We start from the raw sequence: 13,528 nt of genomic DNA on the forward strand, positions 1-13,528 counted from the left end.
TGAGAGTCCCATGGACTGCAAGAAGATCAAACCTCTCCATTCTGAAGGAAATCAGCCCTGAGTGCTCACTGGAAGGACAGATCCTGAAGCTGAGACTCCAATACTTTGGCCACCTCATGAGAAGAGAAGACTCCCTGGAAAAGACCCTGATGTTGGGAAAGATGGAGGGCACAAGGAGAAGGGGACAACAGAGGACGAGATGGTTGGATAGTGTTCTCGAAGCTACCAGCATGAGTTTGACCTAGCTGCAGGGGGCAGTGGAAGACAGGAGTGCCTGGCGTGCTCTGGTCCATGGGGTCACGAAGAGTCAGACACGACTAAATGACTAAACAACAACAACACCTAAAAGCACATTAGCCCGAACGTACCTAATTTACTTTGAATCAAAAAGAAGAGCAAGTGTGAGAAGCAGGGCTTTTCCCCCTGTGGAATCCCCCTCTTGGCGGAATCCCCACCCTAGGTATTCTGCAAATGTCTCCCAAAGCAATTCACATCCATTAAATGGGGCAGGTCCTGCACTCAGGTTAACAAATTAAAAAGACAAGCCATACAAGGGAAGGAGAGCGAATGGGAAAGGTGGAGGAAGAAAACCCGTGTGACAAATTTAAGCAACAACAGCGGTGCCGGTGCCCTTTATTCCTGGCAAGCTTCCATGCAATCCTCCTCTGTGTGAGACTTAAGAACCAAAGCCCTGCATAGCTTTCTATGCTCCCTGTTTGGAGCTGCAGACCTCCAAGCAAAGAGATAAGGAAGGAGAACTCAGCAAGACCACTGGCCTGTCATCCAGCACTGTGGTCTCTGAGGGTGTCTCCAGATTGTCACTGTTTTACAGGAGAGATCCAACTGCAATTGCACGGTGAAAATGGATTTCAGCATTCTGTTGCCCTAGCCTAGCAAATCCACTTTTTTTTTAAAAAAAAAAAATCAGTCTTTTGGTGGTTTGGAAAGTAATGGGGTGTATAAACAACCTTGCGGACAAATCAAAACAAATACTCAACATAGACTGGGCATAGTCTAACCTTTTTTTTTTGGCCATGCCCCACCTAAGCCTCTCTTTAAAATCCTGGTGCCCAACCCCCCTTGTGACATATACTAATCTTATTATTCAAAAAGTGAACTATTTATGTGGGGGAAGCCTAAAAGGTCATTAACTTGGTCTAAACAAGCTCGACTTGCCCCCTTGTGCTGCGTGTGCCCCACGTTGAGAACCATGGGTCTAACCAGTCTGTAAGCATTGTGCAAGCAAAGCAAGATTGAATGCTGATTAAGCAGGTCATCTGAAGGGTCCTTGAATGGCCGTGGCTCTCCAAGATCCCGCTTTTCAAAAATTAAAAATAAAATACAGCTGCTATCCAAGATAAAAACCAGATTTTTTTTAAAAAAAATAGGGGTAAACCATTGAATGCTTCTCCTTTCTAGCAGGTGTAGGTGTGAAATAGCACCTCTTAGAGCCTGCAACCTCCTTCCACATTCCACCTTAAAGGGTGACTAGATGCAACAGACTCCACTGCTTAAACACCAGCCCTCTCTCTTACACACACACACACACACACACACAGAGAGAGAGAGAGAGAGAGAGAGAGAGAGAGAGAGAGAGAGAAGAGGAAACCAAAACTTCATAGTATCTTGTAATGTCAGTTTCCAACCACGGGCAAAGGAGCTCTGAAAATATCCTCCCAAAAGGTTTATGTGACCAAGTTGCTTTTGCAAGGAGAGGAAAGGGGAGGGGAGGAGAAAGAAAACAAGGGGGAGAAAGAGGGCTTGTTGGTACACTACAGCCCACACTAAATCTGTTCTACAACTTGATATCAAGCCCTGTAACCCAGGTTTCCTAAGAGTACCTTTCTCTGCGTAAGCAGGCTAGCTACATAATATGAAAATAGAAAAGAGCTGAGCCTGCTCAAAGGCATTCGCTTCTACAGCCAGCCAGCTTGTGCTCTTCTTTCTCCACTGGGTTGCCACTGCCTGACCCAGGGACCATGACTTTTGCTTTAGAGAGAGAGAGTGAGCAAGAGAGACAGATCACATTTGGGAATAGTTTCTCCCAATTATGTGCTACAGAGGTACTGACTTTCCTTCCTTCCTCGGTACATTTTTCTCCATGCTGTAGTGATGATATAGCGTAAGATTTGGCCCCCAGGCAGAGGTCTTCCCTAACCTTCAGAGCCTTTCAATGGGGATCTCACCAACAACACCGAGGAATCAAAGTTGGAAGGCATCCTAATGAACATCTAGTCTAGGCATAGGCAAACTTGGCCCTCCAGATGTTTTTGGGACTACAATTCCCATCATCCCTAGCTAACAGGACCAGTGGTCAGGGATGATGGGAATTGTAGTCTCAAAACATATGGAGGGCCAAGTTTGCCTATGCCTGATCTAGTCCAACCTTCTGCAATGTAGGAATATGCAGCTATCCCATACGCACAGGGGCTCAAACCTGCAACCTTGGTGTGATCACCACCATGCTCTAACCAACTGAGCTATCCAGGCTTGTGATGGCAGGTGTTGCACTCCTGGGCTACAGACCTGCCATCCCCGTCATCTCATTATTCCTTTTGGATTTCTGCCATCCCTCCTTTGGTACTGCGAGTGATTGAAGTGTAGAGTGTTTGAGGACCAGGACATTCGCAGGGAAACCAAAATGCTTGTTTATAAAGCTATTGTACTATCAACCTTACTGTATACTTGTGAACCGTGGACCACTTATGAATGCCATCTCCCACTCCTTGAAAGATTCCATCAATGGTGTGTCTCCAAAAAAATTTACACATCACCTGGGAAGAAAGGCGAACTAATACCAGTGTACTGGAAGAAGCAAAGATCGGCAGTGTCAAACCAATGATTCTCCAACATCAACTTTGTTGGACTGGTCATGTTGTGCAGATGCCTGATTATTATCATCAACTACTCTATTCTGAACTTAAAAATGGTGAGTGTAATGCTGGTGGTCAACAAAAGAGGTTCAAAGACTCTCTCAAGACAAATCTAAAAAAATGTAGTATAAACACCGACAACTGGGAAACACTGGCCTGCGAGCGCTCCAATTGGAGAACAGCCTTTACCAAAGGTGTCATGAGTTTCGAAGACACTTGAACTCAGGATGAAAGGGAGAAACACGCTAAGAGGAAGGCACTCTTGGCAAACCCTCACCATGATCAACTCCTGCCCGGAAACCTATGTCTCCACTGTGGAAGGACGTGTGGATCCAGAATTGGCCTCCACAGTCGCTTATGGGCTCACTGTTAAAACTGTGTTTATGGAAGACAATCTTACTCAGCTATGAGTGATTGCCAAAGAAGAAGACTAGAAGGGTCTGGTGCAATGGGTGGGAACAGGCTAATCTACTGATATGGGTCAGCAGCTCTGCAGAACATAGGGATGGGGGGAGAGACAGAGAGAGACCGTGATACATGTGTGTCTCCTGTGGTGTGGAAAGCAAAGCAAAGCGCATCCCAAGGGCAAGAGGTAGATAGATGCTGCTACTGTCTCATGGAAGCTTCTCTTAAGGGAATAAGATGCAAGAGTTTCTTCAGAACTTGAAGATCAAACTTGTGAAGCGGAAAGAAGCCTTCTGCAGGGCGTACGTTTAAGATACAGTAAGCTCGGCTCGGAGCAAATTCTCCCTCCTGCACCCCCACAACTTCCCTCAAAAGACACAGAGCTTTTTCTCAGAAACTCCTAGCTGGCCAAACTCCTCTGCATAGATTTATAGAGTTGGAAGGGACCCTGAGGATCATCTAGTCCAACCCCCTGCAATGCAGAAATAGGGAATCAAACTTGTAACCTTACCATCATCAGCACCATGCTCTAACCAACTGAGCTATCCAGGCTATCCTAACCCTGGGCAAACTACATTCCTAAGAGGGCTGGTCCCAAGTAGTTTGTGCTTGGGTCAAACAAACAAAAGCACTAAATGGGCCACCACCACTTTAATCTGTTGACCAGAAAGAGAAAAGAAGAGAAGAGAGGTGTCTTTAAAGACGGGGCCCTTTTTTGATTTTATTTTTTTTTAATAATAGAGGCACATAATTTACAAACTCTGTAGAAATCTTGCTGTTGCTAATCACTGCAATGGGACTTGCGTGGTAAACTTCCTTGTTGGCCCCAGCCCTAGCCAACCATCCTTGTTATTGTGCATTCATGATTATTTGTGCTCATGATGGTATCAGGGGCTATACAGTGGAACCTTGGTTCTCAAACGGCTTAGTCGATGAACAAATCAGCTCCTGAACGATGAAAACCCAAAAGTAAAGTGTGCCAGTTTTCTAACATTTTTCGGAAGCCAAACAACCGACGTGGCTGTCGGCTATTGTTTCTGGGCCACCTGCACCAGTCGGAAGCCACGCCTTGGTTTTCAAATGTTTCGGAAGTCAAACAGACTTCCGGAATGGATTGTGTTTGAGAACCAAGGTACCACTGTACTTGATTTTGATTTCAATACTGTTTGCACCTGCAAAAGTTTTGGGGCAGGCATGCTGCCCCCCCCCATTAATGCACATCACTTGATTTCCTCTGAAACCCTATATTATTTCTTTTAAATATGACAAATGTTCCAGCTTAGCCTTGCCCCACTTTTGTTGCACTATACTTCCAGACAGCAGCAATGCACTGACATTGGGGAAGCATCAAAGAACCACTAACAAAGCAAGTAAATAGCTCAGTATAAATATACCACAAATGCACTATTATTGCATCAATGACCTGTTGAAGAATACACCCAATTAAAAGACCAAACTTGGTCTAGAGGGGCCCTTTGCCTATAGCTTGGATATGCTCTTTAATTTGGAACATTAATTATGCTACCCTGCATTGCATCAGATTTCAGGGTAGTGTGCTGATACTCTTAGATAAAGTTTCCCGGTACATTTTGGGTGCTTCCTTTAATTTCTCCTTTGGTGTACCCTCTCCTTGCTCCTCTGTAAGGCTGCTCTCAGTCCCAAATACTGTAACCAACCTGTAAATGATTCAGCTTGGACGTTGTCTTGGAGACGAGAAAAACAATAGTTTGCTTAGGGGCACCTGCAAAGTGGCGGTAGCTCCCTTGGTAGAATTGGAAACATTCAGAAACATGGGTGGCTGAGAGGTGAGAGAGAAAGGGAAAGGAGAAAATACTTTTGGAAGCGTATAGGAATCATTCATACAGTAAAACGGAACAATCTAAATGTATTGTGTCAGATGAGAACTTACGAGTTACACAGAACGCTTCCTCAGATTCAGTTTTTTGAGAAAGAGATCTGTGTATCTCCAAAGCTTACATGCGACATTGTGAAGTTTGGTTGCTCCTGGAATGGGGGGGGGGGGGCATCTTACTACGCATTCCTTTACTTCAGGCTCTATTTGGTATATTTTTTTTAAGCATGGCACAAAAGGAAGTGTGGATGAGCCATTATTCCAGAAATATTCAACTGATTATTCCCATGCCCCACCATCACAAGCCAACAAAAACTAGCCCACACCAGCGTCCACTTTTGTGGGTGAAAGTTTCCCTCCTTTGGTTCTCCAGATGAAGAAGGAAAGCAATACTGGTTTTGACCTATAAAGCCTTAAACGACTCAGGACCATAATACCTCAAGGACCACCTCTTTCCATATGAACCTACCTGGACTCTGAGATCATCTTCTGAGGCCCTTCTTCATAGTTCAGCTGGTGCCTTTGTTATACACTTTTAGGCACCAGGCAAAAACGTTCCCTCTTAACCAGGCCTTTCGTTGATCTGTTAGACATCCTATACCCTTTTAAAATATGGCTCTTTCTGGGGGAGGGGTGTTATTGGGGGGTTGTTTTTATTTTTATTAGGTATTTCATGGTTTTATATCTTGATTTTATTCTGTGAACTGCCCTGAGACCCCCCGGATATAGGGCGGTATATAAATTCAATCAATCAATAATACTGCTTCAGGGCTGGCCCAAGACATTTTACCACCTGAGGCAAAGGGCAAGATGGTGCCTTCCTCGCCACGCCACCCCCTTCACCACCAAGCATTCCATGAACTGGACTGGCCATTATTTCAGTAATAGTGTTGTCATAGTATCCACCATCACCACTTGCACCTGAGGGTTGAAGGTTGGGGGGAGGGGAGTGCAGGACACAGCTCTGTCCTCTGAAGAAGGGAACAGCCAAGGAACTGCTCCCTAGTATCTGCTGTCTGAGGAGGTCACTACACTCTGCCTAATGGCAGCAGCGGCTACTGGCCATTGGGACTAGAAGGCAGGGAAGTCCGAGCCAATGACTGACAGAGCAACTCCTTCTACTTTTGTCACCATCCTCCTCCCCTCTGGGTTCTACAAGGGCTGGGGTTAAAGAGGAGGATAGCAGGCTGAGGCTGGTGGAGCAGTACCCCTTTTGTCCTAATGGGCTGGTCTCCACTGCCCAATGGTAGGGCTGGCCTCTGTGCTTCTCCCATTAGGAAAAGTCAGGTGGAGGTACAGTGAGAAAATAGTACACAAGATGCACACAAGAATGCAGAATAGGGAAAGCTTTTTTCCCCCCATCCCTTCCCTTCCCCTCCTCCCATCCTTTCCTATTAACTCAATTAGAACCAGAGCAAAGCAAGGAAGCAGACCTGAGGGTTCCTTGCTAAAAAGTGGGATAATTTAAACCAAAAACCACCACCTACTAATTGTGGGATAACCAGCCTCATATACTCAACATGCTTAAGTCTAATTTATGCACTAAGGGGTTAATGCCATAGAGTAAGCTGTCCTGCCAGGCTTAGCTAGGTCTCTCCCCCTCGCCTTGGGAGGAAGGCAATCAAGCCTCTTGCTGTACCTCAGTCTATCTGATGAGCTCAGCATGTGAGGTCTGAACTGGTTGCTTCAGCTTAGCCACATGGCTCTAACAAGTCTTCCTTGAGTTCCTATACCAATAATTTAGGAACTTTCACCACTGTAACTAAGGCAGGTTTTACTGCATGTGCAACATTTTCCTGGATGCAGTATGGAAAAACACATGAACCTGACCTTTGGAGAGTTTGTAAGTAAACAATTTTAAATTTACCTAAACATGTGGTTTTTTTCTATGATAGGGGAAGGATGAAGCTTTGTAACTCACAAGAGCATATTTTAAAGGTCTAATAGTGGGTGGCGGTGTGGGTTAAACCTTAGAGCCTAGGGCTTGCCGATCAGAAGGTTGGTGGTTCAAATCCCCGTGACGGGGTGAGCTCCCGTTGCTCAGTCCCTGCTCCTGCCAACCTAGCAGTTCGAAAGCACCTCAAAGTGCAAGTAGATAAATAGGTACCGCTCCGACGGGAAGGTAAATGGTGTTTCCGTGCACTGCTCTGGTTCGCCAGAAGTGGCTTAGTCATGCTGGCCACATGACCCGGAAGCTGTACGCCAGCTCCCTCGGCCAATAAAGCGAGATGAGCGCTGCAACCCCAGAGTCGGCCACGACTGGACCTAATGGTCAGGGGTCCCTTTACCTTTACATAATAGCCTATATCTCCATACTTTGCTGCATATTTTGTGATTTAAAATCTCTGCAGGGGTTCTCTCGCCAAAGTATACTTGTCCCAACCTTGGATCTTGGCATCCAGGAATTCTCCTTTTATACCTCCCCCCCTTTTTTTGGAGTGGTGTGGGGAGGAGAGAGGGGAAAGTCCAACTGTGCAACTAGAATTTATTTCACACTAGCAATTATTGAGACGGATACCACCCAGAGTTGGAAGGTATCTTTGCAGATCTAGCCTAACTCCCTTGCTCACTGCAAAATCTGCAATGCAGGTGCCAGCTTCAGAATCCCTGAAAGTTGGCTGCTCAGTAAAGGTAAAGGTAAAGGTACCCCTGCCCGTACGGGCCAGTCTTGCCAGACTCTAGGGTTGTGCGCCCATCTCACTCAAGAGGCCAGGGGCCAGCGCTGTCCGGAGACACTTCCGGGTCACGTGGCCAGCGTGACATCGCTGCTCTGGCGAGCCAGAGCTGCACACGGAAACGCCGTTTACCTTCCCGCTAGAAAGCGGTCCCTATTTATCTACTTGCACCTGGAGGTGCTTTCGAACTGCTAGGTTGGCAGGCGCTAGGACTGAGCAACGGGAGCGCACCCCACCGCGGGGATTCGAACCGCCGACCTTTCGATCGGCAAGCCCTAGGCGCTGAGGCATTTACCCACAGCGCCACCTGCTCAACTTCTGCTTAAATGCTCTCATCAAAGGAGAGCCCATCATCTCCTGAGGCAGTCTGTTCCAGTGTTGAACAGCTCCTGCCTGTCGGAGATTTATTCTAACCTTTATCCTAAATCTGCACCCCTGTAATTTCTACCCCTTGGTTTTGTCCTCTAGAAGAGTGTTCAACTTTGGGTCCCCAGATGTTGTGAAACTCCCATTCCCATCATCCCCAGCCAGCTTTAGCTATTGGCCATGGAAGATGGGTGTTGTAGCCCACACATGCAAGCCTTTTCTGATGTGGGAAGCCACAGTCATTGGGAAGTCATAACCAAGCACAAGTTCCTAGCTTGGGCTGGTGTGATGAAAACTCAGTATGTCCTTATCTTTTCTATATGTGTCCATTTGAAAGCGGGGAACCCCTGGCCTTCCAGATGTTGTCAGACTACAACTCACATCATCCCTGACCATTGGCCATGCTGTCTGAGGCTGATGGGAGCTGGACAACATCTGGCAGGCCACAGGTTAGCCACACACAAACACCATGGTCCACACTCAAGTTGGGCATTATTTTCTATATGGTAGTGGTGCATTATTTTCTATATGGTAGTGGTTTCTTTGTAGGTTTTTTTTTTTGCAATTAATTGTATACAGCTTTGAATAGAGATCATGAGCTGCCAAGGCAAATCACCTGTCATCACAAGCCAATTCAAACTTGCTCAACTGGGGGGGGGGGGGGAGCCGATCTGGTGATGAAAAAGTCTCTCTAAAAAGGTTGTGTGACTCAGTCCTTCATCCCAGAACCCTTGCTTCTTCCCCATAGTACAATGAGCCATCTCAACAATGCCTGAATTATTTAAGGAAGGGGAGTAGGGGGAACCTTACTTAAATCTACATGGTCCATCCCTTGACTCGCCCCCATTTTAGCAAAAGTGTGGCCTTCCAAGCTCTGCAAAGGAAGACACTAATAAACGTCGCAACAAAAGGTAAAGAGGACACTTCCCTCATCAAAAAGGACACACTGCTCCTTAGCAAACACACACACATCCAGCCATTTCAGTTCACCTTTATTCTTTAGATTTTTATGTTGGCAATTATTGTTTTTGCAGTATTATTTTGAGAGACTGTGTGGTATAAAATGGTAAAAAAGGTAAAGGACTCCTGGACGGTTAAGTCCAGTCAAAGGGGGTTGCAGCACTCATCTCGCTTTCAGGCTGAGGGAGCCGGTGTTTGTCCGCAGACAGCTTTCTGGGTCATGTGGCCAGCATGACTAAACCGCTTCTGGCGCAACGGAACACCGTGAGAGAAACCAGAGTGCATGGAAACACCATTTACCTTCCCGCCGCAGTGATACCTATTTATCTACTTGCACTGGCGCGCTTTCGAACTGCTAGGTTGGCAGGAGCAGGGACAGAGCAATTGGAGATCACTCCGTCGCAGGGATTCGAACCACCAACCTTCCAATCAGCAAGCCCAAGTTGCTCAGTGGTTTAGACCCACATCCCGGTATAGTGGCTGCAGTCGTGGGCTTGGAGTGAGGAAATTCAGGTTCAAACCATTGCTCAGTGGAGAAGCTCACTGGGAGAGCTTGGGCCAGTCAGCCATCACCTCTCAAGCCCAATCTACCCTACAAGGTTGTTGTGAGAGCTAAAAGCCATCCTGAGCTCATTGGAAGAAAGTCAAAATGAAAAATCAGATCTCTAGCTACACCCTTCTGATGCCCCAGAACAGACCACTCTTATCTCCATAAAAGAATAAAGGTAAAGGTAAAGGTACCCCTGCCCGTACGGGCCAGTCTTGCGAGACTCTGGGGTTGTGCGCCCATCTCACTCAAGAGGCCAGGGGCCAGCGCTGTCCGAAGACACTTCCGGGTCACGTGGCCAGTGTGACATCGCTGCTCTGGCGAGCCAGAGCTGCACACGGAAACGCCGTTTACCTTCCCGCTAGAAAGCGGTCCCTATTTATCTACTTGCACCCGAGGGTGCTTTCCAACTGCTAGGTTGGCAGGAGCTGGGACCGAGCAACGGGAGCGCACCCCGCCGCGGGGATTCGAACCGCCGACCTTTCGATCGGCAAGCCCTAGGCGCCGAGGCTTTTCAGGGCATAAATTGAACTTTCAACCTTTCCAAAGCCCAGTCCCGTTAAAAAAAGGACTCTTTGCCCAGCTCTCCATTTCACACAGAATATGGATGACAAATGAAGGTTTGTTGCCAAGTGTAGACCCAGCAGGGAACCGCAGCTTGCAGAGTACCTGTGTCTATAGACACCTGGTTGTTGTATTCTCACATTTCAGGTGCACACGATGCAAGATAGCCAAGTTCCATTTCACATGCCACACAGCCCACAGGTGTATACAACCTGAAAGTGCAGTTCATAATGGCGCCCTAAGGAGTGTATCTCATGACACACAGGTTTGCAAACATGTCTAACACATTCACACATTGCATTCTCAGGTTTATACATGAAGCACCGAAAGAAAGAAAGAAAGAAAGAAAGAAAGAAAGAAAGAAAGAAAGAAAGAAAGAAAGGGCATATTCATCCCGTAGGAATCCTAGGCCTCAATTCTGAAAGAAAGAAAAAAGATCCTGAACACAGTAAAAGAAAAAAAGAAAAAGCTATTTTGGATACCTGATCACTTGGGTCACCAAATGGAGACTCCAGGGATTGCTCTAAGTGACATAAAAAACATGATTTCCACTAAATGCTGCTCTCCTTAGCAGTGGCGTAGCGTGGGGGGTGCAGGGGGGGCCGGCCGCACCGGGCGCAACATCTGGGGTTAGGGCAAATCCACGGGTTAGGGGGCGCAAATCCACGGGTTAGGGGGCGCAAATTACTTGCCTTGCCCCGGGTGCTGACAACCCACGCTATGCCACTGCTCCTTAGCCATAGTGGTGCAGTGATGGGGGGGGGGAGAATTTCCACTTGATGAAATTCTACCTTTAGCACTTAGTTGGTCTTTAAGGTGCTACTGGAAGGATTTTTTTTTGTTTTGACTATGGCAGACCAACACGGCTACCTATCTGTACCTTTAGCGCAAATCTTAAAAGGCATAGCAGCCCTCTTATGGAGTGTGTTCACACACACTATACCTTGAAAGCACATTCTTTCCCTCAAAGAATTCTGGGCACTGTAATATACCCTCCAGCAACCCTTAACAAAACTACAGTTCCCAGAATTCTTTGAGGGAAAGAATGTGTTTTAAAAGGTATACTGTTTCTGCAGCCACGGTCTGTAACTGACAAACCCCAGTGGTAAGCCATTAAAAAAAAACAAAACGCCAACAACCTTTGTATAGGTTTTTGGAGAGTCCACTGAGATCTGGGGGAGAGAAATCTGACTGAATTTGCAGCCCACTCAAGAATAGCACCCAGCCCATACGTGGCTTGCACCACATGTGATAAATGCACAAGTGTGTTGCGTGTACATCACACCCTGGGGAGCTACAGTTAGTTGCAGATTCCCAGCATGTGTCCCCTTGCACGATGCACACGAACGCCGTTTTAATTTGCTCTGCTCTTCCCCACCCAGAAGGACCGCTTTGAATGCAGGGATCGTGTTGCCTCCGAAACAGGCCTCTAAACTCGAATGAGTGCAAACCCACTGACACCACAGCTTCCTTGAGCAGCCCATCCAGGCTGGCTCGGATTAAAGGTATCAGGAATGGAACTGTGAGTGGTAAGAGTGAGGGGGACCTGAACCTATTTTGGAGAGAGGTTTTCCCAGCGAGTGGAGGTCTTCTGCAGAGGAAACAACTAGACGTGACAGCCCTCGAGCTTGCCTACGGAGGCCAAGACAAAAAAGGTTGGGATTTGGGGATGGGGGAGGGAAGAGGACTTTAAAAAAAGAGAGGGTGGGAAGTCAACTCACGCGTGCCATCAAAGCGGGTTGCTATGGTATCCAGGAAGGTGTTTTGGGGAGCCAGGAGGCCCCTCATCACCGGCATTTTAGGACTTGCTCGAGGACCTCTCCATCGTCCAATGGTTGGGAGAAAAAGAGATCCAGAAGTCGTGGGGGTGGGGGGAGGGGGAAGAAACACCCTTAGTCTCCCCAAGTCAGAGGATCTCTCCACCCACCCGACTCCCACTTCTTGTGGGGCGCAACGGGGCTCGCTGCCAAGTCTACAGCTGCCCCAGCCTTCGGGTCTCGCCCGTGCCCAGACAGCAAGGCAAGCGCATCCGGCAAAGAAACGGCAAAAAGGAGATGGGGCGCCCTCCCTTCGCAAATGAGCAGCCACTCCAAAGACAGACGGACGGACCCTAGTCCCCTTGGGTCGTGGCCTGGCGCGAAGTCCGGCTCAGCCCTCCAAGTGGCCGGACTGGACGGAGCGAAAAAAAGAAGAAAGGCCGGGTCGTGGTCTGGAGATCCCAGCTGGAAGTCCCCCGACGGCTGCCACCTGCTTAGGATGCGTCCCCATCCCCGGAGCCGTAGGGGCTTAGGGCTTCTTCCCCACCGGCTGCCCTCTCCTCGCGCCCCCATCTGGGACCCGGCAGTCCCCGCTGCAGCAGCGCCAACATCTTTGTCCCCGGCTCGCTCCGGTCTGTGCGCCTTCGCAACTCCGACGGCAAGTCCCAGAAACTGCCAGGCGTCGCGATCGCCAGCAAAGCTTTGGACGCCCGGGGCATAATTTCCAGGCGCTGCCTTTTTCAGCGCAGAGCCGCCTTCGCCGCCGTCCTCCTCCTCCTCCTCCTCCTCCTGCCGTCGCCACTTCTTCTTCTTCTGCAGATCCTCAAACCGTCCCCGAGCCGAAAGTTGCTCCGCTTTGTCATTCGCGTGACTTGGCGGCTCCTCGGCCAGCGGTTATTCGAATCCTCGGAAAGAAGCGGCTGTTAAGTGAAGCCCACTCCCTCCCCTTTCCGAACCATCTTTCGTCAATTTCAGCCACCCGGAGCATCGCGCAGCATCCTCAACTTGAAAGTTACCATAGCTACTTAAGACACACCCGGTGGCTCTCCCTTAAAGGGACAGCCAACCTGTAGAGTTGCAAGTTTGGAGTTTTGTTTTGTTTTTGTTTTTGCTTCGGTTCCCGTGCAGATTAAGAAGTTACACGTGTCTCAGAGAACACACGTACGTGCACACACGCACAAAACCTGGGTCTGTTATTCTGAGAAAGAAAGAGAACTGAAATGGACTGAGGATGAAAAACACGCACCCTCAGGCGTGCCAACTTGAATAAAATATGGGGGGGGGTTAAGCCTTGCCCTGCATAATTGATCACATGATGAGATGCATGCGCACCCATTGAATGGCAATGCCCATTTACTTTGGGGGGAACCCTCGGCCCCCAGCAATTGGCTCCAATTTGCACTCTTCAAAAGCATTAGGTCTTCACATGGGAGGCTGCCATAAATGCACTTTATGTGACTCCACCGGACCATAGCATCTTCAAAGCGCCCACAGTGGGAGAGGCCGTGGAATATTACAGAGATCTCCAG

At 48.1% G+C, this 13,528-nt stretch overlaps 1 protein-coding gene across 1 annotated transcript in view; it reads right to left on the bottom strand.

Annotated features, from left to right (window-relative positions):
* KCNH3 (potassium voltage-gated channel subfamily H member 3) overlaps positions 1-13,278 on the bottom strand; it is a 72,556-nt gene extending 59,278 nt beyond the window's left edge. Inside the window, exon 1 of the mRNA XM_083727445.1 lies at positions 11,964-13,278. Within this exon, the coding sequence (XP_083583571.1) occupies positions 11,964-12,039 (76 nt within the window). The 5' untranslated portion in view covers positions 12,040-13,278. The remainder of the gene's footprint in view (positions 1-11,963) is intronic.
* Between the last annotated feature and the right edge of the window lie 250 nt (positions 13,279-13,528).

The sequence above is a fragment of the Podarcis gaigeae genome (assembly GCF_964106915.1).
Source record: "Podarcis gaigeae genome assembly, chromosome: 2".
Taxonomy (NCBI): domain Eukaryota; kingdom Metazoa; phylum Chordata; class Lepidosauria; order Squamata; family Lacertidae; genus Podarcis; species Podarcis gaigeae.